We start from the raw sequence: 27,446 nt of genomic DNA on the forward strand, positions 1-27,446 counted from the left end.
CAATCGAACAACTCTTATTGTTGATCCCTGTAGAACTACATGTATCAATTAATTTACGTTTTTTAAATTAAAATATAGGGTGAATTAACCATGCATCGGACACCCTCGCACTTCAACAAGTTCTAGCGATATCGCTACCGACCGAATATTATCAAAATGGAACTTAACGTGTAGTATGTGGTTAAATTATAAATTTTGACACAATCGTGTCCTATTTATTGAGAAAATACCATTAAAAACCGATTTTTTCGAAATAAGTCAGAATTCACCATGGATCGGACAATATTCACCATGCATTGGACATATATATTTAAACCAGAAAAATATCGTACCTTGATCTCGGTGCTTTAAAATTAGTGATATCGAAACATTTTTATCTTTCATTTAAAAATTAACCTAATTAAATTTGAATGACTATTTCGATCCACAAATGTGAAGAGATTTTAGTTGCATCACATCGCCTTAGAAAAGATTTACAATGCTAGTAAAATGGCAACTCATTACTCGCGCCTTTGTCGCATGGGTTATCATCATCTACTTTAAAGAAGTAAATTGAGTCCACTTCTAGTCGTCATATATCGATAATTTGTATTTACACTGAAAATTTAGAGTTTCTATTTTCTATTTCTGTAAAAAACAGCTGTCATTTGGGTTTTATATGAAAATGGAAGTAATTACCCATGCATCGGAAAGTGTCTGTGATTAATTAGTGTCCGATGTACAGTGAAATAAACATACTAGTTAAAAACAACTCTAAAAAATATTATACATACATTTCAGTAAAATTTAAGTTTAAAAGTTAGCTAACAATGGGCATGTCTCTATATATATTGACTTACATCAGTTTTTAATTTGGCACCTAAGAAAAATTTGCCTGGCCACTAAAAATTTTCAATGGTGACTAAATATTTTTGATAAGGAGCCAGTTGGCACCTAAATTTTAGAGGTCACATATAGGCCTGCTGAACTTATTTTTGGTCTTAGTCATAAATTCTTTTGTAAAACAGGCCCCTGGTTTTCTTTTACCTTGATAGAAATTCCACTGATATTAATTTTCCATTTTCCCTGTCAGTGAGTGAAATTGCTAATAATTCAACTGTGATGATGAACAGACATGGGCCTTGAGGATATCCTTTTCTGCTACCCCTCTCCAGATTAAAAAGAATCTGATAGTTTACCATTATTTTTTTGTTTACAAGTAATATTTGAGGAATAAAATGTTAGAACCATGTAATCAATGAATCACCAACATTGAATGTCTATGTGCTTTGACAATGAAATTCCACTCTAACAAATAAAGTAGAGGTCCAAACTGGTTTTTCTCTCTCAAGTAGTCAAGAAGGTCATGGTTTGATATGGCACTTGAATCCTGGTTTTGCACTTATCCTCAAAAGAAAATCAAAAGCAGGGCTCTATGTTTTTAGATATTATAAAAAGGATCTGAAATAAATTCACATTGGTACCTTGTTTTCTTTGTTGTAGACAACTTTAGCCAAGATTATAGCCAACAGCTGTAAAACAAAGGGCAAATACAAATTTACCACAATGTCGGCCACTTCTGCAGGGGTCAGTGATGTCAAGGAAGCAGTTAAGGTTGCCAAAAATGACCAGAAAAATCTGGGCAGGAGAACAATTTTGTTTCTAGATGAAATTCATAGGTTTAATAAATTACAACAGGTAACTTCACTGCTGATTTTCAGCACTATAGCAGCTCTGTCAGATAAACTTTATACAGTTGAGCCTCGTTAATCTGGACACTTATGTTCAAGCAAATCATCTGGATTAATAAAGCATCTAGTTTACTAAAATGTATCTTTGATGATAATTATTGGTAGATATAAAGGTTAATTTTATCCTCCACGAATTTCCGGATTACCAAGGTTTGACTGTATGTAGTATGTTTATAAATTGTGATTGTTCAGATATCAGAGACTCTCTTCTCTCTCTCTCTCTCTCTATATATATATATTATATACAGTTAAACTTCAGTATCTCAAACATTGATATCTCGAATACCATGGATATGTCAAAGTGATCTGGAAGTCCCCACCCCTTATTCTTTAAGTATTTTACCCTGGATTATCTCGAATCCTCAAATTTTTAAAAGTTTTTTCTTGGTCCCATTGAATTTGAGATATTGAGGTTTGACTGTGTATACAACAGGCACATGTATATTAATTAAGCTTAAAAACTTTCTTGAAAGCATGAATCATAATTAAGGAAGCTCTAAACACTGCACACTAAAGAGTTCTAATTGTAGGGTAATTTTATACAGTTAGAGTGATCTGCCTTTAGAAGTGAGATACAAAGAATGGTTATTTATAGTTAATTACACAATTTGTAATAGATTAAAATATTCGTAACATTATATTAGACCAAGAATAAGTAATTGAATTCATTATTTCCATTAATTTTCCCAATGTTGGTAAACAATAGTAATTTCTGTTGACGCATAGTCCATTGTCTTTGAACATTTTTCTTGCAGGAATAAGGCAGGTACCCTATGTTGAAAATGAATTAAATAGTCTCAATATGCACACCTTTATATGATATATTTTTCTCCAAGTCCAAAAAGCACTTTTTGTTAACTAACTAGTGTTTAGAGCTTCCTTAATGTGCCAGTTCCTTTAGGAAAGTTTGCATAAAAGATTAAGCCTAAAAGTAAAGTGGATATAAAAAAAGTGGAATGAATAAGTATGTACTGGATTGTACATTAGATGAATAGTTTGATTACTGAAGGATTATTTTCTTATACATCTTTATGAGATTCAGCAGTGAAATCATATTGTAATTTTACCTGTGAACATAATTTAGATAACACATCTGTTAATAGGATGCCTTGTTGCCCCATGTTGAGGATGGAACCATAGTCCTGATTGGAGCAACGACAGAAAATCCATCCTTTCAAGTAAACAGTGCTCTTTTAAGTAGATGTAAGCTGATTGTACTTGAGAAACTGGAGGTCAGCCATATTGAGAAGATCTTAAAAAGAGCATGTGAACATATCTCAGCTCAGATCTTTAGGAAGGATGAGGAAATTGAGGAAAATGATGAGTATGTTTACTTATGTTCTTGACAAATATTGTTCTTGCAAAGATAATCTTGTTATCTGGTTTTAAAATCAAAATATGGTTAAAAGTTGTCTTCAAGTGTTTTGAAGTGAGATGGGATTGAAAAAAATATTCAATGAAATTGGATATTGACTAAATTCCTTAATATATAAATCAATGTTTTATAAAGAGAAGAGGCTAAAATTTCTTGTAAAAAATAGAAGATTTATTGAACTTATATGATATTGGGAATTTATTTGTTTTAGGGTTGCTGCATGGATAGAGAAGGATGCCATCAAAAGTTTAGCAAACTTGTGTGATGGTGATGCCAGGTGTGCCTTAAACAGTCTACAAATGGCCATACAGTCACAGCAGACGGAGCAGGGTGGCATGGTGGTGGTTACTGTAGACGACATCAGGGAGGTCCTGCAAAGGGCCCATGTTCTTTATGATAGAGCAGGTAAATGCCTCCAGGGAGGTCCTACAAAAGGCCCATGTTCTCTTTCATACTTAGAATTGGACGCTAGCACGTGGTATCTGTATCTTACTGAGTTGTTGTTTCAAAAACCCAGTAAAATAATATTTCATTTAATACAGTATCCATATCAGTATTTAATCCTTTTTTTCTATATATATATTTTATGCATTCAAGTAACTGCATCCAAGTAAATTAAACAAACCTGAATTGTTTAAAAAAAATGCATACAAGTACTTTGTAAGATTAGCTAATTAACAAAATGAGGCATCCTGGGCATAGCTTTTTGGGTTGGTTATCTTTAGAATAAATAATTGACGGGTACACATTTCAATAATGTTTTTATTGACACTGCAGCTTATTCTGTTTTTTTCTTATAAATGATTACAGATTGCATAATCAAATTCCAGAATGCTAAACAATGAAACTGATCACTAGACTCTCTGTCGAGTCATGTTTTAGTGTCACCTTCAAAAGTATAGGTCTTAGGCTCTTAGCAAAGTCAAAAAGCAGTTTATATCAAACTCGTAAAAATTGTATAATTTATGTCATTGTATTATATTTACCTGTTTATTTCCTAAAATTTGTTTGTTGTTTTGTCTTAGACATTTCAAGGAAACCAGAAGTTATAAAGTCATTATATATATATAAAAATTATGTCCAAAAAACCATGTTCAATAAAATAAAATATAGAAAGATCATGGTATCCTTAAAAAATACCACATTATTTAAAAAATACCTGTATGGTATCATACCGTTTCATCCTTAACGGTATCCATCCCAGATCATAGGGTAGGCAAATGTCATCAGGGAGGTCCTACAAAGGGCCCATGTTCTCCATGATAGAGCAGGTAAATGTCTCCTGGGAGGTTCTGCAATGAGCCCACATTCTCTATTGAAGGGGAAGGTTCTATAAATGTCATTAGGGAGATCCTACAAAGGGCCCATGTTCTTTATGATAAAGCAGGTAAATGTCTTCAGGGAGGTCCAACAAAGGCCCCATGTTCTCTATGATAAGGCAGGTAAATGTCTCCAGGAAGGTACAACAAAGGCCCCATGTTCTCTATCATAGGGTAGGGCAGGTAAATCTAATCAGGGAGGTCCTACAAAGGCCCCATGTTCTCTATCATAGGGTAGGGCAGGTAAATATAATCAGGGAGGTCCTACAAAGGCCCCATGTTCTCTATCATAGGGCAGGTAAATGTCATCAGGAGGTCCTACAAAGGCCCCATGTTCTGTATCATATGGCAGGTATTTTGTGGAAGGGAGGGGGTTCTTCTGAAGGGGTCAGCATTGTACTTTTATGAATGGTAAAAAAATTCGTCATGGAAGACCTAGGTAGGTTCAATGTAGGGCAGAAAAATGTGCTCAGGGAGGTTCTATATAGGGGATTATGTTATATATGGTAGGGAAAATATATGTACATGCAATTGTCTGTTTTTGTAAAAAAAAAAAAAAAAAAAGCTTGTCTAAAGGGAAATTATTTTATGTAAAGAATGTTTCAGTCATAAGATGAAATTTTATTTTTACATGTTTAGTAAACAGGCTTATTTTAGACATTAAAAGTCCTCCAATTTAAATTGGGCTTATAATATCCATCATGTATGTTATATCCAGTGGCCACTGTGGGTATATCACTGGGCATTAAAGTAAAATTGACTTAATACAGACTGTATATACGGAGTAATTTATTACTCCATGAGCACTATTCCATGTGAAATACATTTAACTGAATACAGTGTAGGTGCTTACACTAATTAACATTGCTCAAAAAGTAGGGTCATTGGATACAAGCAACAGTTTTTAATTAAGATGTATCAACAGAAGAAAATGTTTTGATTTTTTGGACAAGATATGATGTATTCATATACACAAAAACCGGAGTCTGTCAAGGCCATGTGTATATACGTAGTAAATGTGTTGGCAGTGATTTTTTTTGGGTCAAAATGCCACCGATATTCGGCTGTTTCCCCTCACAAAAATTAGCTATTTTTTCCCAATTATTAGTATATTTTTCCCAATTTCAAACATACGAAAATTGTGTTTTAATTTTGAACAAAAGTCGCTAAATTTGCTGACAGAGTAAATATGTTTTTATTCTTCAAATCCATGCAAATGCAGCCGATTTTTTTTTAATGAATGTGTAAAACAATGCAGATATCTATATAAGCAGATAAGTAGCTTATAATATTCTCAATGAATTGGTAAATAGTTCCCAGATACAAGTCATGTTGCATGTTCATTTTGACATAATGATTTTGGTTTGACCACCATTATAACATAGAGGGTCAGGCTAATAACAGGAAATGGACAACACATAGGGTTTCGCTAAAATCAGGAAAAAAAACAGACAGTAAAGACTGTAAACTTGATTATCAATATAAGACAGTATACTAGATTATGAGTCTAAATGCTGGTTATTTTTTTTTTATGAAATTAGACAAAGCAATTCCAAGAAAATAGAAGCTACAAGATGTGACTAATATAAGCCATGTTCACATTCAATAAAATATTGATGTTAATTTTTTTAAATGATTATTTTATGAATTTAAATCAAATTCAAAGTTAAAATCAAACAAAATCTGTTGTTGTTACTTAGTTTGATTATTTTATGTATTTTTTAGCATTCTTATTTACTATAAATGATTTTTCCCAATTTGAGGAAAATGTCGCTAATTTTTCCCAATTCAAAAGGAGGGGGTGGTGGTTTAAAAAACAAAAAAAATCACTGGTTGGTAACATGCAGGTAAAAGGGGTAGTGCTTTTGTCAGAGTAACACCAATATTGATGATAATTTTGTTTGACATTTCATTTTTACTGCTACTGTTACCTATTAAGATGATTCATTGTAGTTGAAGCATTTAGATGATTCAATGTGGCATCTAGATCTATTTAAAGGTAGTCCTAGAAGCCAATCAGTTTAAATGTCTTTGAAGTTCTGCTATTCTGCAAATTACAATAAAACTTGAAGTGCTGGGCTTTGAAAGGTTAGCTGTCATTATAAATCAGTTAATTCTCAGATGTCATAGCTACTTTTACATATAGACCTCAATGTAAAGATCATTGTTGCAAGACACAAGTAGACCTCATTGTAAAGGTCGTCGTATATAAACCAGTGTTGCATGTATACTGATTTGTAGCTGTTTATCCAATGTATATATGTATTGTACATTTTTTTTTAGGATTTTTGATCAAAAAGGACCAAAAAATGATAAAATTGTATTCCCTGCTAAACAGTTGCTAATAAATGCAATTTCTGGTTGTATCTAAGTGGTTAGATAGTGTATTTTAGATTTATTAGTTAATGTTTATAGCAGAATTAATTTTAAAAAAATACTCAAGGTCAAGCACACAAATATCAGTACTGATTATAATATGAAATATACTACATGTATCTAGAAATTGTATCATGGCTGTGGTGTTTTTCTTTTGAAGTAAAGTGTACAATAATGGGAGATACACCGATGGGCGGATCCATCAAAAACTGTACGGTGTAAATATATTATTGAACACCAAGCCAATTTCAACATTTTAAATTACTTGTATATTGAATAGAAATTACAGAATTAAATGGGCTTTGTTATATACAAATACAAAATAAAGGTCTTTCACATAATTTCACATGTATCCCAAAATACGAAAATGTTTACAGAACTCTGCAAATATTCGATCCACCACAACGAGAATTCAAGTTCTTGACATGAACTCCACATATAAATATCTTGAAATATCACACCTATTGTAATAGAGCATTTTAGCAGGATATACCATCTTTGCTGCGTTCTTTGCTTAACTTAAATAAAGTTCAGGTGCACTGCATCCATAGATGAAGGGTTATTGACCCTGACAGTATTTTTTTTCATGCGACAGCTCTTGAATATGTCAAATGAACAACGTGTATCTTTTTTCTTGATTTTTGATTAACGCCTGAATTTCCCTTCTTCAACTTCGAATTTTTTATCCCTGATATCCAAAGGTTTTCTTATGAATTTCATTAACAATCTGTGTTTATATTAAGTTGGAAAGCTGCAATCCGACGTCCTTTCTCATGAACACATGCACACATAGAATGCAGGTGTGTAAAAAAAAAATACTGGCAGGAAGAAGAGATTATCCATGCGGTCACCTGACAAAAACTATACATGTATTTTTTATTGGTGTAATTAAAAATCATGCTTGAAAATTTGTGACATGACAATTATTGACGTTTTGACTGGCCATGATACAAGAAAGTTATTGAATATTTATTATGTTGTATCCTGATTTATTTGGACAAAGGGGCGGAGACTTTACACTCATCAACACCCTTCATCCAAATAAATCAGGATACACCATAATAAATATACAATAACTATAACTTTATAGATATTATTGATTTCTTTGCCCTCATTTCTAGAAATATTTTGTGACATTTACAGTAGTTAAATCAGAAGCTCTTTCTTCCCTTTTGATGAAACTTACATTCCCTTGAGTGTATGTGATTTACTTCAAAAAAAGTCTGATAAATGGCAGATGATGTGTATGAGACATCGGTGATATCATTCAGAGGAGTTGTTTATTTTGTATCTGTTTGAGTTAAGACATAATTTTGTATAACAACCCCGAATACATGGGGTTTTTTCTTTAGCTCTTCTGACCCAAAGTCTCAAAGAGCTAATGCTATGGCCATTGTGTGGTGTGCATCAACTTTTTGGAATGTGGGCCACATCTCAAGAACTCATGGCCAATATTTGTCACATTGTATCCTTGGACCAAGGGCTCTCATTTATACTAAAAATAGGATGTGACCCTTAAACAATGGGAGATAATTATGGAAATAAAAACAAAAGTAGTGGTTGCTTGGAATTTCATGGCTAGAACTGAATATTTAAGATTATAAGAGGCTAAGAATCATCAAACTTTGTCAGTTGATACATTTTGAGTTCTCAGAGTATGTTAACCAAAATGTAAGTCATGATGACCTACTTTTCAAGGCTTTATTAGGTCACCTGAGTCACTCAGGTGACCTATTGTTATCTGTTTTCGTCCGTCGTCGTCCGTCGTGTGTTAACATTTGAACATTTTCAGCTTCTTCTCTGAAACCGCTGAACCAATTTCAGCCAATTTTTGCATATGGCATCTATGTGTGAAGGGGAACAAAATTTGTGAATTTCATGGTCCCTGCCCCCCTGGGGCCTGAGGGGTGGGGCTAAAACCATCAAAATTAATGCAATCTTTAAAAATCTTCTTTTTTACTCCTGGACATCAAGCAGTCAAACTGTTGACATGATTGTAATAAGCATTGAGCCCTCTACCAAAATTGTGAAATTCATGGCCCCAGGATCAGGGATTCTGGTGCTAGGGCGGGGCTATATAGATCATATAGTGAAAGTGCATTATTTCTTTGAAAATCTTCTTCTCTACTCCTGGGTATTATTGAAACAAATTGAATACATAGTTATGATAAGCAAGAGTGACTCTACCAAAATTGTGAAATTCATGGCCCCAGGGTCAGGGGTTTGGGTGCTAGGGTGGGGCTATATAGATCGTATGGTGAAAGTGCATTATTTCTTTGAAAATCTTCTTCTGTACTCCTGGGTATTATTGAAACAAATTAAAAACATAGTTATGATAAGCAAGAGTGACTCTACCAAAATTGTGAAATTCATGGCCCAAGGGTCAGGGGTTCTGGTGCTGGGGGGGGGGGGGGTATATAGATCATATAGTGAAAGTGCATTATTTCTTTGAAAATCTTCTTCTCTACTCCTGGGTATTATTTAAACAAATTAAATACATAGTTATGATAAGCAAGAGTAACTCTACCAAAATTGTGAATTTCATGGCCCCTGGGTCAGGGGTTCTGATGTTAGGGCGGGGCTCTATTTATTATATAGTGAAAATGCATTAATGCTTTAAAAATCTTCTTCTCTGCTTCTGGGTATTATTTAACAAACTAAGTACATTGTTATGATAAGCAAGGACACCTCTTCCAAAATTGTGAAATTCATGGCCCCAGGGACAGGGGTTCTTGTGCTAGGGTGGGGCATATAGATCCTACAGTGAAGGTGAATTATTTCTTTGAAAATCTTCTCTGCCCCTGGGTACTATTTAAACAAACTAAGTACATTGTTATGATATGCAAGGATGCCTCTTCTGAAATTGATAATTTCATGGCCCCAGGGTCAAGGGTTCTGGTCAAAAGGGGGGGGGGGCTCTATTGATTATATAGTGAAAAATCAAAATTTCTTTGAAAATATTCTTTTCTGCTTCTGGTTAAAAAGCAAAGAAGCTTAGTATATAGTTATGATGAGCAAGAGTACTTCTTCCAGAGTAGTGAATTGCATGACCCCTGGGTCAGATGTGCTGGTATAAGGGTGGGGCTGTTGATAATGTAGTGAAAATGCATTAATTCTATTAAATAATCCTGTCTGCTCCTTAATGTTAAGCAGTTAAACAAAGTGATTACTTATGATGAGCAAACTTGAAACTTCTGGTCCCAGGGTGAGAGGCTCTGGTGTTTCTCGGTGGTGAAGGGGTGGATGGGGTGGGGAGGGGCTCTTGATAATATTGTGAATCTGTAGTGAAAATGCATTATTTCTTTAAAAATCTTCTCTGCACTTGGGCATATCAGAGACAAAAAGTGTAAAAGTTGTAATAAGGAAGGGTATTTTTACCAGATTTTTGAACATATGGGCCATTTGGTCAAGTGTTCTGGTCCTAGCCAGGGCTCAATTAATTTGCATTCTACTGAGAGGAGTTATTCCCCTTTGCCGTTTACTTTTGATAATTAATCATTGTAAATAATGTACTTGAAAAATTAATAGAATAAGAGAATTATGCAAGAATTTTTATCGTATAATACAAAAAGTATTTTCATAGTTTTAATGATCATGTGGACTTGTAAGTAATAGATAAATAAAAATGAGACAAAAATAACTTGTCTTATTAAATGTTCATCAAAGACCAAGAGAGGCCAATGTAAGAGATTACAACAAGGAATTAAAATAGTTCAAAAGCACTGAAAGTTTGTTAATATACTGTATGGTGATAGTGATAAATGGGGAACAGATTAGAACCTAATTTATGAACTGTTAATGAATAGTAGACTAATTATTTTGTTGATCCTGATCACCCTATTTTTCTTGCTTTTGGGCAACAAAACTTCACCTTTCATTTCATTTTAATACTCTATGGATCCTCTAAATTGTTGTATTGTACTCAGGTGACTGTTAAGGCCCTTGGGCCTCTTGTCTAAGTATATATACAATACTAAGAGGCTTAAAATAGAAGTGATAGGTTGTACAATTCATCAAAAGAGTGATTTAAGGCCTTTTGGCCTTAACTTATTTAAATGAATTAAAGGTATTTAAAAACACATTAAAATTCTACAATTCTTCATGACAATAAAGGACTATTTTCACATGTAATACCAATTCATTTTTATAGGTGATGAACATTATAATATCATATCTGCCTTGCACAAATCTATTCGGGGTTCAAGTGAAAGTGCTGCCCTCTATTGGCTGGCCAGGATGTTAGAGGGGGGAGAGGACCCACGATATATCGCCAGGCGGCTTATCAGGATCGCCAGTGAAGATATTGGTAGGATTTGCATTTTAATTTAAAAACCTTTTCTAACATAAAGGAATTTTTGAAAATTCATCAGTAGAATTGATAAACTTTTCAATATGTGTAAATAATTTTTTCAAGGAAATCACACGGTTTTTGCAAATTTAGTTTGCTTGTTCAGGGTATAATTATGTTCATGTTTGCAGGTTTGAGTGATCCTCAGGCTCTGAATCAAGCTGTGTCAGCATACCAAGCCTGCCATTTCGTAGGAATGCCAGAGTGTGATGTATGTGGTTCTTAATTTCCATTTAACACACATATGAGTTAAATATAATTGGAAAAAGTTGTCTAGGCACATGTAGATTAGTATGTATTTTTAGGTCACCTGAGTCACTCAGGTGACCTATTGCTATCCGTTTTTGTCCGTCGGCGATCATTGTTCGTTGTGCGTTAACATTTGAACATTTTTAGCTTCTTCTCTGAAACCACCAATTTTGGCATATAGCACCTATGGGTGAAGGGGAACAAAAATTGTGAATTTCATGGTCCCTGCCCCCCTGGGGCCTGAGGGGTGGGGCTAAAACCACCAAAATTAATGCAATCTTTAAGAATCTTCTTCTTTACTCCTGGACATCAAGCAGTCAAACTGTTGGCATGATTGTAATAAGCAATGAGCCCTCTACCAAAATTGTGAAATTCATGGCCCCAGGGTCAGGGGTTCTGGTGCTAGGGTGGGGCTATATACATCATATAGTGAAAGTGCATTATTTCTTTGAAAATCTTCTTCTCTGCTCCTGGGTATTAAATAAACTAAGTAAGTACATAGTTATGTTGAGCAAGACTGCTTCTTCCAAAATTGTGAATTTCATGGCCCCTGGGTCAGGGGTTTGGGTGTTAGGGCGTGGCTCTATTGATTATATAGTGGAAATGCATTATTTCTTTGAAAATCTTCCTCTCTGCTCCTGGGTATTAAATAAACTAACTAAGTACAAAGTTATGATGAGCATAGCAGCCTCTTCCAAAATTGTGAAATTCATGGTCCCTGGGTCAGGGGTTCTGGTGTTAGGGGGTGGGGGGCTCTATTGATTATATAGTGAAAATGCATTAAATCTTTGAAAATCTTCTCTGCTCCTGGGTATGAAATATACTGAGTACATAGTAATGATGAGCATGGCTGCCTCTTCCAAAATTGTGAATTTCATGGCCCTTGGGTCAGGGGTTCTGGTGAAGGGGGGGGGGGGGGACTCTATTGATTATATAGTGAAAATTGAATTCATAATTTCTTTCAAAATATTTTTTTCTACTCCTGGTTATAAAGCAAAGAAACAAGTGTATAGTTATGATGAGCAAGGATGCTTTTACAACTTTTTTAAAACTTGTGGTCCCAGGGGTTCTGTTGTTTCTGGGGGGGGGGGGGGCTCTTTTTGATTATATAGTGAAAATGTGTGAATTCTTTGAAAATCTTCAACTAATTGCATAGTTATGATGATGAGGGTACCTCTTCCAAATTTGTAAATTTTCATGACCCTAGGTCATGGGTTCTGGTGTTAGGGTAGGGCTGTGTTAAATAGTGAAAATGCATTATTTCTTTGAAAATCTTCTCTGCTCCAGGGCATATTAGAAGCTAACAGAGTAAAAGTTTTAATAAGCAAGGTATTTTTACCAGAATTTTGAACATCTGGACCATTTAGTCAAGTGTTTCTGGTCCTTGCCAGGGCTCTATTAATTTGTATTCTACTTAGTGAAGTTCTTCACCTTTGCCATTCACCTTTGATAATTAATCACTGTAGATAATGTATTTGAAAGATTAATAGAATAGGAAAATTATGCAAGAACATTCATTGTATAATGCAAAAAGTACTTTGAAATTCATAGTTTTAATAATCAGGTAGACTTGGAAATAATAGATGAATAAAAATGAAACAAAAATAACTTATCTTTTTAAATGTTCTTCAAAGGCCAAGTGAGGCCAATGTGAGAGGTAATAATAGAGGCATCTATTATGATCTTAATCGTACTATTTTCCTTGCTATTGGGCAACAAAGCTTCGTTTATGAGTTTATGGATCCTCTAAATTGTTGTACTCAGGTGACCGTTAAGGCCCTTGGGCCTCTTGTTATGATTGGGATCAAGATTACCTTTTTTTCCCCAAGATTCTCTATCTAGAAAATGTTTGAAGACATTCCTAAAACTTTGTTAAGCGTCGCAATGACTGAGATTACGCAATGATATGCCAGTGACCAGCGTGCTGTACAGTCAACAGAATGGCTGTCAAAATGTTGTATTCTTTTTAAAACCGGTTTTGTTAATGGAGCATTTGGCCAATATTGCTGACATGTTTTTGGATATGGACAACAACCGTTTAATATGTTAGGTTCATAAAATAAACATAACCATCAGCTGACGAAGTCAGATCTCAATAGTTGAAACTTATGCACTCATCAGTCAAACTTGCTGCAACTTCATTTGAATTAATTTTAATTCAAGGATAAAACACTTGTGCAGGGGCAGACAAATCCCATTGCCTGACGCCCGGGACTAGTGAATTTTGGGGATGGGCAAGTGAATTTTTATTAACCACTTGCCCGAGGGCAAGTGACTTTTTCATGGGAAAAAAATAACAAGTCTTAGTTTTAAGTGGAAATGAGCACTTGTAATAATCATTTTTTGTTTTCCTATTTTCATAGTTTATGGTGGGGCAAGTAAATATTCAGGTAGGGCAAGTGAATTTTGACCATGTACTAGCCCATGGGCAAGTACTTAAAAAATCTATTTGTGTTCTTCATTGTACAACCATACTGGTGATTCTATGAACTAATATATATTAATAAGTGGTTTCTTCAGCCTAGCAGATTGTTAAGTCACAGTAATAAGTAATGTTTGATAAATTTAAAAAAAGACATGATATGTACATAAATGATTGTTGCTCCTTGCTTTTACTATATGCTACGTGTAAATGTGTTTTCACAAAATGTTTTCACCATGGCAAGTGAAATATTTGTTGATGGCGACCAGAAATTCTGAAATGGCGACAAAAAAAAATTTTAGGTCGCCATTTAGCGACCTGGTAGGAAGTGTGACTTGGAGCACTGGTTTGATATGACTGCATTTAGGATACCAGTTTTACAACACATGGACTTTTTGTCAATAATTGATTTGAAATGAAACATTCATGCTTGCTTTGTTCAATGATGTACAATTACAGGTTTATTTAGACAATATAGTATCATTGCAAAACGTCAAACTAGGGAAACATAAAGGATTAAGCCTTTATCTCTGAAATTCCGTCAAAATGAGTATTGAAATTACACCCTCACAATAAAAAGGGTTGGCAGGTCTGTCCACTGAGCAGATTATCACCAAACTTACACAAAAGGATAAGGATATGTTGAAGAATCAAAAAATTTGTTCAAGGCATCATCCTGGTGCAAAGGGTGTGGTCTCAAGGTTACTTCAAATTTGACCAAAAATTATGTTTTATTAAAACGTTGATATTTTGCTTACTATAAGGACTAGGATCATCAAATCTTGTCAGTTGATGTATCTTAGGATGTTATATCATGTTGACTCAAAAGTAGGTCAGCGTGACCTACTTTTTGAATTTTGCATGCATTCTTTTTCAAATTGATTTACATGTAAAGGCATATTTTGGACACTTTAGGGCCTATGATTATCAAACTTTGTCAGTTGATGCATCTGAGGTCCCCAAAGTATGTCAACTGAGTAGTAGGTCACCTTGACCTACTTTCTGAATTTTATGGCTAATCTTTTTAAAAACTTTAAAGGTCATTATTTCAGATACGGAGAGGAAAGTTGATGCATCTTGGGGTCTTAAAACAGATTTATCAAAAAGTAGGTCACAGTGATGTATTTTTTGAATTTTGCAGGCATTTGTTTTCAAATTCCGTTGGAGGCATATTTTGAACACTTCAAGGCCTGTGATAGTCAAACTTTGTCCTTTGATGCTTCCTTGGTCCCGTGAGGACGTCAACTGAAAAGTAGGTCACCATGACCTACTTTTGAAATTTAAGGCTATATTTAAATATTTCCGCTACTAATTGGCTTAGAATCATCAAACTTTGTCAGTTGATGCATCTTGGGTCCTCAGAGAACATCATCTTTGAAGTAGGTCATGGTGACCTACTTTTGAAATTTTATGGATTTTTAAAAATATTTCAGGTTTGTTTGTTTGTTTGTTTGTTTGTTGTTTAACATCCCTCTCAAGAATTTTTCACTCATATGGAGACGCCACCACTTGCCGGTGGAGAGCTGCAAATTTTGTCCTATACTAGGCACTTACGGCCATTGAGCAGTGAGGGATCTTTTTCGTGCCAGCACCTACTACGCGACCTCGGTTTATACGGTCTCATCCGAAGGACTGGTCTCCACGTCCCACAGTGGGATTCAAATCTGCGACGTAAGGATCAGCTCCTTACTTCGCGACTCTAGAGCAGACGCTCTAACCACTGCGCCACGCGGGCGACAAAAATATTTCAGGTACTTATTGGCTTAGAATCCCCAAACTTTGTCAGTTGATGCAAATTGGAACTTCAATTGAAAAGTAGGTCACTGTGACCTACTTTTGAAATTTGATGACTTTATTGAAATATTTCTGGTACTTATTGTCTTAGAATCATCAAACTTTGTCATTTGATGCATCTTCAGTCCTTGGAGAACATCATCTGAAAAGTAGGTCACCATGACCTACTTTTGAAATTTTATGACTATATTTAAATATTTTCTTGTACTAATTGACTTAGAATCACCAAACTTTGTCAGTTGATGCATCTTGGGTCCTCAGAGAATGTCACCTTAAAAAGGGTCAACAAGACTACTTATGAAATTTTATGGCTTTTCAAAAATATTTCAGGTACTAATTGGCATAGGATCATCAAACTATGTCAGTTGATGCATCTTCTGTCTACGGAGAAGGTCAACGGAAAAGTAGGTCATCGTGACTTACTTTTGAAATTTTATGGCTATATATAAAATATTTCAGGTATAATTGACTTACAATCATCACTTTTTGTCAGTTGATGTATTGGGTCCTCAGAGTATGTCAACTGAAAAGTAGGTCACTGTGACCTACTTTTGGAATTTTGTGATGATATTTTAATGTTTTGAGATTCTTATTGCCTAAGAATTATCAAACTTTGTCATTTGATGCATCTTGGGTCCTCAGAGTGTGTCAACTAAAAAGTAGGTCACAATGACCTCGTTTTGAATTTTTACATATTTTAGGTAGTAAATGGCTTTGAATCATCAAATTTTGTCTGTTGATGTATTTTGAATACTGTAGAATATGCCAACTAGAAGTAGGACATAGTGAACTACTTTTGGAATTTCCAGGCAGCATCTAATATTTTAAAATATAAGCAAATCTTAAATCATTAAACCTTGTCAGTTGATGCATTTTGAGTGAGGGTCTTGGAGGATTTTTTCCCAAAAAGTAGGTCACTTTGACCTACTTTTTTGGAATCTCAAGGCTCTATCTCAATATTTAAGTTAGTAAGGGACTTAAAATCATCAATCTTTGTTAGTTGATGCATCTTGTGTTCTCAGAGTGTTTTAACCAAAATGTAGGTCATTATCACCTATTTTTTTTAATTTAAGGCATTATCCTAATATACAGGATACATTAAGGCTTTAAATAGAAGTGATAGGTTGTACAATCTATCAGAAGAGCAATTTAAGGCCCTTGGGCCTCTTGTATCAGCTTTTAAATGCCCATCTTAAGACAGGACACAATATCTTATAGTAGAATTTTGATAATAGAAAATTGCATTTCGAATTAGATAGAAATTAATGAGTTAAGTGTGAAGTGATAACTGGTAGAGCATCTCTGATCAAACAGGTGTTATCTGTATCTCTTGGGGATTGGGCAAAGAAATCAGCCTCTTAAACAGTTCTTAATGGCTAGTCTAACTTTCAAGCAAGATAAATTTGGTGTAAAGTAATTAAAACTAATTTGTTATTGTATAATATAATTAAAACTAATTTGATTTGTATATTAACATTTTTTTTAATTTTATTTTTTATATTTTATATCTTTACAACAAATTGCAGAGTGTCATATCTCATTATGAAGACAATTTTATAGTCTAAAGAATAAAAATAATTTGTTTTGATGTTTTATTAGGCTGTTAATAAATCATAAGATATATAATAAATAAAGCTGCAGATGGACATTTGTTAAGCTCTAACACAACCATTTGAGAAATTTATGATGTATTATTTCTTTTAATTAATACCTACATGTATACCACAGGAGATGTATGTACATCAAACATTATAAGGAATGGAAAAAATCATTGAAACCTTTGAATCAAGGTTGACATGATTTTCTTGCACTTTAAACTGTTTATAAACAATGTTTGACGGACATATCATGCTGTGGCGGGGCATATTATTGATTTTGATGAACTGTGTTGCCATTATTACTAAATATAGAAATTTCTTTGAAATACTTTCAAAACCTTACTCTTAAAGTTTTGGTCTGACTTCAATATTCAATTACTAATCATACAAGTACGTTCAGATACACAATTCTGTGTATCGGTTTTTGATTTCGATGAATGGTGTTGCCATGGTTCCTAAAACTAGAATTTTCTTTGAAATACATGTACATTCAAAATGCTACTCTTCCTACAGTTTTGGATGTATAGGCCACAATAGGGAATCCAAGTTTTACATTGAAATATTTAGGAAAAATCTTAAAAAATCTTCTTCTCAAGAACCACTGGGCCAGAAAAGCTGAAACTTAAATGGAAGCATTCTGGGTTAGTGTAGATTTTAAATTGCTCAAATCAGGACCCCTGGGGGTAGGGATGAGCCACAATAGGGAATCCAAGTTTTACATTGAAATATGGAAGAAAAATCTTTAAAAATCTTTTTCTCAAGAACAACTGGGCCAGAAAAGCTGAAACTTATTTGGAAGCATCCTGGGGTAGTGTAGATTCTAAATTGTTCAAATCATGCGCCCGCCCGCCCCCCTCCCCCCCCCCTCCCCCCCCCCCCAGGGTAGGGTGGGGCCACAATAAGGAATCCAAGTTTTACATTGAAATATGTAAGAAAAATCTTGAAAAATCTTTTCTCTAGAACCACTGTACCAGAATAGCTGAAACTTAAGTGGAAACATCCTCGCATAGTGTAGATTCTAAATTGTACAAATCATGACCCCCAGGGGGAAGGGCAGGGCCACAGTAGGGAATCCAAGTTTTACATTGAAATATGTAAGAAAAATGTTTAAAAATCTTCTTCTCAAGAACAACTTGGCCAGAAAAACTGAAGCTTATGTGGATGCATCCTGGGGAAGTGTAGATTTTAAATTGTTCAAATCATGACACCTGGGGGTAGGGAGGGACCACAATAGGTATTACAAGGGGGGAAATCTGGTAAAGAACAGCATGGCCAAAATTACTCAGGTGAGCGATGTGGCCCATGGGCCTCTTGTTATACATATTCAGGTGAAAAGGGCAGTATCTGTTCATTGTGTGTTCTATTTCTAAACATAAAACATGCATTATACCATAGTTACTGCATGTACTAATGTAAACCTATAGGGTTTAGAATATAACCAAGTTTATAAGGTCACATGAGTCACTCAGATGACAATTGCTATCTGTTTTGTCATTAGCAGTGTGTCATGCAATAACAATTGAATTTCAACCAATTTTGGCAAATATCTAGGGTGAAGTAGAACAAAATTTGTGAATTTCATGGTCCCTGCCCCCCCCCCCCCCCCCCCCCCCTATAAAATTAATGCAATCTTAAAAAAATTCTTTTTCACTCCTGGACATCAATCTCTCAAATTGTTGGCATGATTGTAATAAGCATTGAACCCTCTACAAAAATTTTGAAATTCATGGCTCCTCAGTACTCGAAGATGTGAATAAAATGGTGACATTTGCAACCCAAAAATGAATTTTGTGACTAGAAATTAAAACTAACTCTCATTTTAGCGCCTGAGAAAATTTATGCCAGGGATTGTCCATTTTTATGATAAGAATCAAGATTACTTTATTTCCAAAGTTCACTATCAAGAAAATGTTTGAAGATATTGAAGACTTTGATTTAAAAAAGACATTATGCATGTACATATATGCATGAGATTTTATAATATACTAAATATGTTTTTCACAAAATGTTTTCACCATAACGAGTGAAATATATATTGATGGTGACCAGAAATTCTGAAATGGCAACTAAACAAATTTTGGGCCGCCACATAGGGAACTGATTGAAAGTGTGACTTGGAGCATTGCCCCTGGATCAGGGGTTCAGGAGCTGAATGGGGTTCTGTGATCATATAGTGAAAATGCTTGATTTCTTTAAAAAAATTTCTTCTTTCCCCCTGTATATTGAGCAGACAAATTAAGGACATGAACAAGGGTGCCTCTTCCAATATTGTGAAATTGATTGCCCCTGGGTCAGGGTTCTGGAGCTGGAAGGACTCTTTTGATCATATAGTGTAAATCCATAAATTCTTTAAAAAGCCTCTTCTCTCCCCCTGTATATTATGCAGTCAAATTAAGTGCATGGTTATGATGAGCAAGGGTGCCTCTTCTTAAATTGTAAAATTCATGACCTCTGGGTCAGGGGTTCTGTTTTCAAGGCACTGCTCTATTCATTATTTTGTGAAATGCTTTATTTTTTGGAAAATTTCATTCTCTGCTCCTGGGTATTTAACAAACAAACTAAGTGCATGATTATGATGAGCAAGGGAATCTCTTACAGACTTTAAAATTCATAGCCCTTGTGTCAGGGGTTCTAGTGTTAGGATGGGGCGGTATTGATTATGTAATGAAAATGCATTATTTCATTGAATATCTTCTCTTCTTCTTGGTAAAGCAAAGTGCATGATTATGATGAACAAGGGTCCCTCTTCCAAAGCTCTTAATTTCATGGCTCTTGGGTTAGGGGTTCTGGTGTTAGGGCTGGGTTCTGTTGATTATATGGTGACAATGTATATACATTTTGAAAATCTTCCTTTCTGCTCCTGGATTATAAAGTAAGTTAACCAAGTCCATGGTTATGATGAGCAAGAGTACCTCTTCCAAAGTTATGAAATTCATAGCCCCTTACATGTAGTAGTTCTGGGCTCTATTGATCATAAGTGAAAATGCATAAAAATCTCTCCCCATGTATTAGCAAAAAACTAATTGTATGGTTATAATGAGCAAGGATGCCCCTTTTAAGAAAAAATGTGAAATTCATAGCCTCTGGGTCAGGGGTTCTTGTGTTAGTGTGGGGTTTTATTCATTATACTGTATAGTAAAAATAAATTATTTCTTTAAAAGTCTTCTCCTCTTTTGGGTATTAAGCAAACTAAGTGTATGGTAATTATGAGCAAGGATGCCTCATCCAATATTGGGAAAATCATGGCCACTGGGTTTGGTTCTGGTGTTCCTTGCTCAGGGTTGGATAATACTCATTAAGTACTTTGGGCTTCTTGTTATACCAAGATGGATATTAATGGTATACAAAATACAGATACTTGATAAATAACAAATAGACTTTAATTTCATGATATGTAATTATCTTGATAAAACAGATTGGGATTTGATGTTTGTACAATGAACTATTTTTTTTCTTTTGTAAAAGAATTAATCAGAATAGACCAATCCAACTCATTAATACTAAGTAATAAAATTTAAACAGAAATGCAAAGTTACTATTACGATTCTTGACTAAAAGCAATAAATATTGGAAACTTAGTAGTAAATAAGTAAAAGAGCTTAGGACTGAAAGTCCTTTTGTCCTGAGATGGGGACTGAACCAATAAATAATATGATCATGGATATATATGTACCTTGATTGGAGGTTTGTGCCATGTTTGGATTCATTGGTCAACACACAGAACTGCAGACAAAGCAAAAGTGGCAAGGCAATAAATGATAACAGCCAATAAAAAGTACTTTTATATCTGGGACAGTGAATACCCTTTGAGCATAAAATACACTGTTTTCCCCCCAAAACTGACTTTTTTGGCTTCTTGGTTGAATTTCTTACATTTTTTTTACTCTTTTTGATTCTAACACTCAGCTCTTGAATATTTTGGACTTTTGACAATTTTGGATTTATCTTAAAAACTGTCATGTATATAAATTGTTTTGGTTTATTCTGATAACATTGCGGAAATTGCATTGAAAACTTTATTAAGATGTCGAATAAATAATCTTATTAAAAAGATACAAAATCTTATAATCATATTTATTATTGGCTTACATTAGTCCTGAATAGAAATTTGGTTTTGAAACAGTGTCTCATAATAATTTTGAAACTGTCCCATCTTTTAGGCAAATCTTGTTGCAGGTTGCTTGTTTGTTCACACTGAAAAATGTAGGAAATAAGTTTGGAAATAATGAACTGTTAAACTACTGTGAAATCACTATATTTTTTTTTGGGGGGGGGGGGGGATTTTCATTGTCTGTGTGGTATGAAGGAACCCACAGATTCATGTCCTCCATGAAATGTTCTTAAAATTTTAAATGCATAACAACTCAGCACTTCACCCATGAAAAAGAATCCCCACAAACCAATATTTTTCCTTGAACCACATGAAAATGTGTGATTTTACAGTATTTCCAGAGTTGCATGGAGCCGTTTAAGAATACAATGTGCAACTCAAGTTTTATTCTTAATAATTTCCCCCAAATGAAGTTTGGGAACATATTGTTTTTTATTTCATTTCTTATTTTTTCTCCAGTACTTTTTTGTCTGCGAGTTTTCTTGAAAACTACTCATCTGATTGAGGTGAAACCTTTTTGGGGTTAACATGTTAATAGGCATGTTGTGTAGATGTCTGGAATGAAGGTCATTTTGCTTGCACCTTATATACATGATGCTAGCGCATGCAGCAAGTGAAGTTGAAAAAACTTAAACTGTATATTTGAAATGCCTTGAAACTCAGAGCCTAAACAAATATTAGTACTCAAGACAAAATAATATGGTTGGGTTGGAATGGACACACGTTTGCTGAAATCTAATAGGCAAATATTGTAAACATAACTTTCTTAGTTTTTAGTGAAAGAAGACAAAATTCAAAGTATATATAAATAACACAAGTTGCATCATTATGGAATCATCAGAAATAAAAAGAGTACATGCTTGCACATTTGCTGAATTCCAATTAGTTAATGTGCAGCTGCTGTAATTTTCTGTGTTTTCAGTGAAGTTTTTCATTCTGTGTTTTCAGTGAAATCTATCAGTAAGTCGAATGCTGACTGATGTTTTTCATACTAATTGTTAGGCCATTATTTAAACACTGAGTTGTATACAGATTTTTCTGTTCGCCCAATCATTACAATGAACACATGGTGGGTGTGACCAGTCCACAGGGAATGCTTACTTCTCCATGGCACCTGATCCCATCTCTTTTTTTAAAGGTCTGTGCTTGCTCTACTCCCAATTTGAATGGTGTCAATGGATTTTTGAGCTTGATTACTGTTCGTTATCTCCATATTTCATTTGAAATCTAAAATGTAGCTCTTTATTATGGCATACAATGAGATGCTGTATATGGAAATTTTTTAAATTACATGCATGCCCCTGTACTTATATCTGATCGAGTTATGTTCATTTTACTATGTGTGCTCTGTTCTTTTCCAAAAATTAACTTAGGAAAATAATTTGGATAGTCTATCTGGTCTACAAAACAAAGATTTTGCCTAATTTAATGAAGTTTATAAGGAATGGGGCACCAAATTGGAGTATATAGGGGAGCATTTGGGGAACATCTGTAATGATACCAGTTACAATTGGAATTAGTTTTATTTATCATGCTTATGATGTATAATGCTATTGCTTTTTGATTTTTTTCCCATGAGTGACCATATTCTGTATCATTTGGTGGAACTGTTGTAGTGTTGTATGAATTAACCAGCTTTGTTTGTTTTAGGTTAACCTGGCTCAGTGTGTGGTGTATTTGGCACGTGCTCCTAAGGAGGTGGAGGTGTACCAGGCCTACAGTAAAGCTAAGAATTCAGTTGTCAACCACAAGGGGCCTTTGCCATCTGTACCTCTTCACTTAAGGAATGCTTCAAACAAAGTTCTCAAATCATTAGGTGAGAAGAAAATAGAAAGTGTTATTCTTTAATTATCCCTTTGTAGAATGCATGTAGGTGCTGTGGGATTATAATGTCTGATGTGTGTGTGTGTGTGTTTGCCCTGCATTTGAGCTGCTGTTTAGAACATTTAAAAAAAGTATTCTTTTTAACTCTTCAGTCATAAACTTTTGATTATACACAGTAAGGGGCCCAAATGGAAAAAAAAACACTAAGAGCAAAATTGGTTGTTGTCATGAAATGATTTTTTTTTCTATACAAAGAGAATCTTTAAATCTTTTGGTCTCATCTGTACTTTTCAGATTTACAAGATATGCTTGACGTTTGCTGCTGAAGTTTGTAGAAATTTTTATGCCAACCATGAACAATGCTAGGGCATATACTGTGTCATTTCCATCTTTTTTTTAGTTTGGTATTGGTACATGTATATTTCCTATGACACCTTTCAGAAAGATATATCATTTGCGACGCATGACCTTGACCTATCTAGTAGTTTGACCTTCTTATCAAAAATTTTAACTTTTTACTGCAAAAGAGACGAGGCTATCATTAAATTTTTTTGACCATCGTATATATAATTAACACATTCACATGAGTCAAGTAAATGTTAAATATGTACAGTGCTTATTATTTATAAATGACACAATCTTTCTATTGGGTGTCTTAATGAGTTAACACACAGGAGAGATTACTTTATCCATTTGTGAGATCCTTACTGTTTATTTTTTGCTAGAAAATGTGCATTTTTTACATTTAAGAAACACAGGGTACTTGAAAAAATACAGGGGAGACCATGAACCATTTTTAAAATAACAAGTATTTTTAGTCAGTGGAATTTCCCTTTATTTTGTAAAAATACTTTTTTTCAAGAGCAATTTTAAGATTTCAGTTGATATGTCTTTCAGTGTAGGATGAGGGCTGAAACAAAGGGTATGGTTAAAAAAAGGTATTGTAGACAGCAGGACTGTTATTTGTAGCTCATCTCAACGAAGTTGGGGGAACTTATGTGATACCCTCAGCGTCGGTGTCTGCATCAAAGGTTAAAGTTTTCGGAGCCAGTTAATGGCTTATATTTTTTGTTGATTTTTGCTTAACAACTGCAGTAGTCGCCGGCATGGCGCAGTGGTTAGAGCATCTGCTTTAGAGTCACGAAGTAAGGAGTTGATCCTTACGTTGCGGGTTCGAATCCAACTGTGGGAAGTGGAGACCGGTCCTTCGGATGAGACCATATAAACCGAGGTCCCGTGTCGCAGTAGGTGCTGGCACGAAAAAGACCCTCACTGCTCAGTGGCCGTAAGTGCCGAGTATAGGACAAAATTTGCAGCTCTCCACCGGTAAGTGGTGGCGTCTCCATATGAGTGGAAAATTCTTGAGAGGGACGTTAAACAACATACAAACAAACAATTGCAATAAACCCCTTTTCCTTGACTACCCATAATAGGTCTGTATATTGACCAATATCTAAGAAAAAAAATTGTGCATTGCCAACTAAATTTTAGAGGTCACTTAGAGACCTGTCCATGTTGACCAAACTTGCATGGATGATATATATCTGTTCAATTACAAAAATAGGGCTAGGGCATTAAAAAATCTCCTTAATAACCACTGGACCGGCAAAGATGAAACTTATGGGGAAGCTTTTCTAAGGAAGTGTTGGTTCTAAAACTGTTCAAATAATGGCCCCCTGAGGTTGGGTGGGCCATAATAGAGAATTAAAGTTTTATATTGAAATTTATTAAGAAAATCTTTAAAAAGTTTCTTCTCAAGAACCATTGGACCAGAAAAGCTGAAACTTATAGGGAAGCTTTCTGAGGTAGTGTAGATTCTAAATTGTTCAAATTTTGTCCCCTGGAGGTAGGGTGGGGCCATAATAGGGAATCAAAGTTTTACATTAAAATATATAGGAAAAATCTCGAGAACCACTGGACCAGAAATGCTGAAACATATATTAAAGCTTCCTGAGAAAGTTTAGATTGTAAATTGTTGAAATCATGTTCCCTTGGGTTAGGGTTGGGCCACAATAGGGGATCAATGTTTTACTTTGAAGTATATAGGATTGATTAATTGGATGTTTTTGTTTACTTCCCGTTCGAGAATTTTTCACTCATATAGAGACATCACCATATACCGGTGAAGGGTTTCAAATTTAGACCTTAACTCGGCACTCAGGGCCACCAAGCACTGAGATTTCTTTATCCTGCCAACGCCTACTGTGACACAGGGCCTCGGTTTTTTAGGTCTCAATTGAAGGACCCACAACTTTCACTTAAAAGTGCCGATTGCTAGGCGAAGGAACAGTTGCTTCCTATTTTTTATCGACTTAGGTCAGTAATGGCCGTGATTCTAACACTCAACCTTCCGATCACGGAGCAAGCCCTCTACTGACTGAGCTACGGTGACGGCCGAAGTCTATAGGAAAAATCTTCTGAAGTAACACAGGACCAGAAAAGATGAAATTTAGGAGAAAGTTTCCTGAGTTACGGTAGATTGTAAATTGTTCAGATCATGGTCTCACAGGTTTAGATGGGGGCCTCAGTAGGGAATGAGGGTTTTACATTGAAAAATAGGAAAAACCTTTAAAAAGATGAAACTTAGGTGAAAGGTTGTGTAGGTTGTAAGTTGTTCGGATCATGGTCCCCAGGGTAGGGTAGGGCCACAACAGGGATCATTTCAAGAACAGCAAAGCCATGGTGAATCATATTTTGAACATAACTTATGTGGCAGGAATAAGTAAAGTGAATTCTTATTTGGACATTACTTTTAAACCAATAAATTTTTGTTTGTTGTTTAATGCCCCTCTCAAGAATTTTTCACTCATGTGGAGATGGCACCACTTGTTGGTGGAGGGCTGCAAATTTATACCTATACTTGGCACTCAGGGCCATTGAGCAGTGAGGGATCTTTTTCGTGCGAACACCCACTGCGACTTGGGACCTCGATTTATATGGTCTCATCCAAAGGATTGGTCTCCACGTCCCGCAGTGGATTCAAACCTGCAACATAAGGAAGTTACATACTCTGCTACTCTAAAGCAGATGCTCTAACCACTGCTGCACTGCAACACCCAGGCAACCCAATAAATTTTAAAAACATACTCAGTACTAAATAGAGATAGCTTGTGATCATAGTATGTCTTGACCCTGTTTTTAAGTCATTTGGATGAGGTCAAGGTAACATTGTACCCAGCACTGAATTATTGTTCTGAAAACTTTGAAATGGAGAAACATTAGAAGCTTTCATGAGCATTTTAAACACGATATTGCTCAAAGGAATGGTATTTACTGTTGCTTAACCAGAGTAACTTTAACAAGGTTAAAATGTGAAAATTCTTATTTTGATCATGACTTTCATGTGAGAAAAAAAATCAGACTATACTATGCAATGAGGTTGTGTTTGTGACCAAAAAGTGTATTTGAACTCTTCATTCACTTTCATCATTTGGTTAAGGTCAACTTCAGTGTGATTGAAGAGTTTGATACCATAATTGTGTATTTTAGTATTAGATACTTAATGATTTATTGCTGGGTGTGCTTATTGGCCTTTTGTTAATAAAGAGAACATGGAAAACAATTATAATATGAACTTCTTTATTTTCTAGGATATGGCAAAGGATACAAGTACAATCCGGATTATGAAGGCCCAGTAGAACAGGAGTATTTTCCACCTGAACTTAAGGGCACTGACTTTTTCTCATAAATTTAATTTGCTGGAATTATGTGCATTTACATATAATACAAACTAATATGTGTGGTCTGAGGGATTTAAATAAATATTTTGGGATATTGTAATGAAAATCATTGTTATTGATGGTTTGTTATAAATTTATCAAAATATCTTAGTTACATGTACTCAATAAAAGACGTGTGGTCTCGAACTCGGGGTTTTCCAGCTTTCTAAAAATTGATTTGTTTATGTAAAACAAGAAATTTGGAACATAATAACTGTACTTACCTGTACTTACAGGGCATTATTATCGTGCCATTCAACCCAGAACTTCTTTTTTTTAAAAAGGTGGACTTTCCAGCTTTCTAGATCTTCAGATATTGTGTTTTACAGATATCCGTTCCGCAGCCAGGAACAATAACTCTTAAAGGGACATAGATACAGATTTGAAGTTAATATTTTCTCAAATTTTCTGTATAAAATCATGACTTATATGTTGCTATAGCATTTCACACGGATTTAAAATTAAAGAAAACTTATTTTATCTAGAAATTATTGAAACTACGAATTTCGGGACGCGTTTGATTGACACATCCTTGCACTTTCACAAAGTAAACTTTATCCTTAATACTTAAGAAAAGTAAA

The 27,446-nt window shown here is 34.7% G+C and overlaps 1 protein-coding gene across 1 annotated transcript in view; it reads left to right on the plus strand.

Moving 5' to 3' along the window:
* The window catches only part of LOC133205897 (ATPase WRNIP1-like), a 33,817-nt gene extending 6,805 nt beyond the window's left edge, over positions 1-27,012 (plus strand). The window contains exons 2-8 of the mRNA XM_061341789.1: positions 1,483-1,677; positions 2,834-3,054; positions 3,317-3,510; positions 10,951-11,106; positions 11,280-11,359; positions 22,973-23,138; positions 26,737-27,012. Of these exons, the coding sequence (XP_061197773.1) occupies positions 1,483-1,677; positions 2,834-3,054; positions 3,317-3,510; positions 10,951-11,106; positions 11,280-11,359; positions 22,973-23,138; positions 26,737-26,834 (1,110 nt within the window). The 3' untranslated portion in view covers positions 26,835-27,012. The remainder of the gene's footprint in view (positions 1-1,482; positions 1,678-2,833; positions 3,055-3,316; positions 3,511-10,950; positions 11,107-11,279; positions 11,360-22,972; positions 23,139-26,736) is intronic.
* Positions 27,013-27,446: the final 434 nt, after the last annotated feature.

Source organism: Saccostrea echinata, unplaced genomic scaffold (genome assembly GCF_033153115.1).
Source record: "Saccostrea echinata isolate AGI-Se365-2 ecotype Australia unplaced genomic scaffold, CSIRO_AGI_Sech_v1 ptg000054l, whole genome shotgun sequence".
NCBI classification, from domain to species: Eukaryota; Metazoa; Mollusca; class Bivalvia; order Ostreida; family Ostreidae; genus Saccostrea; species Saccostrea echinata.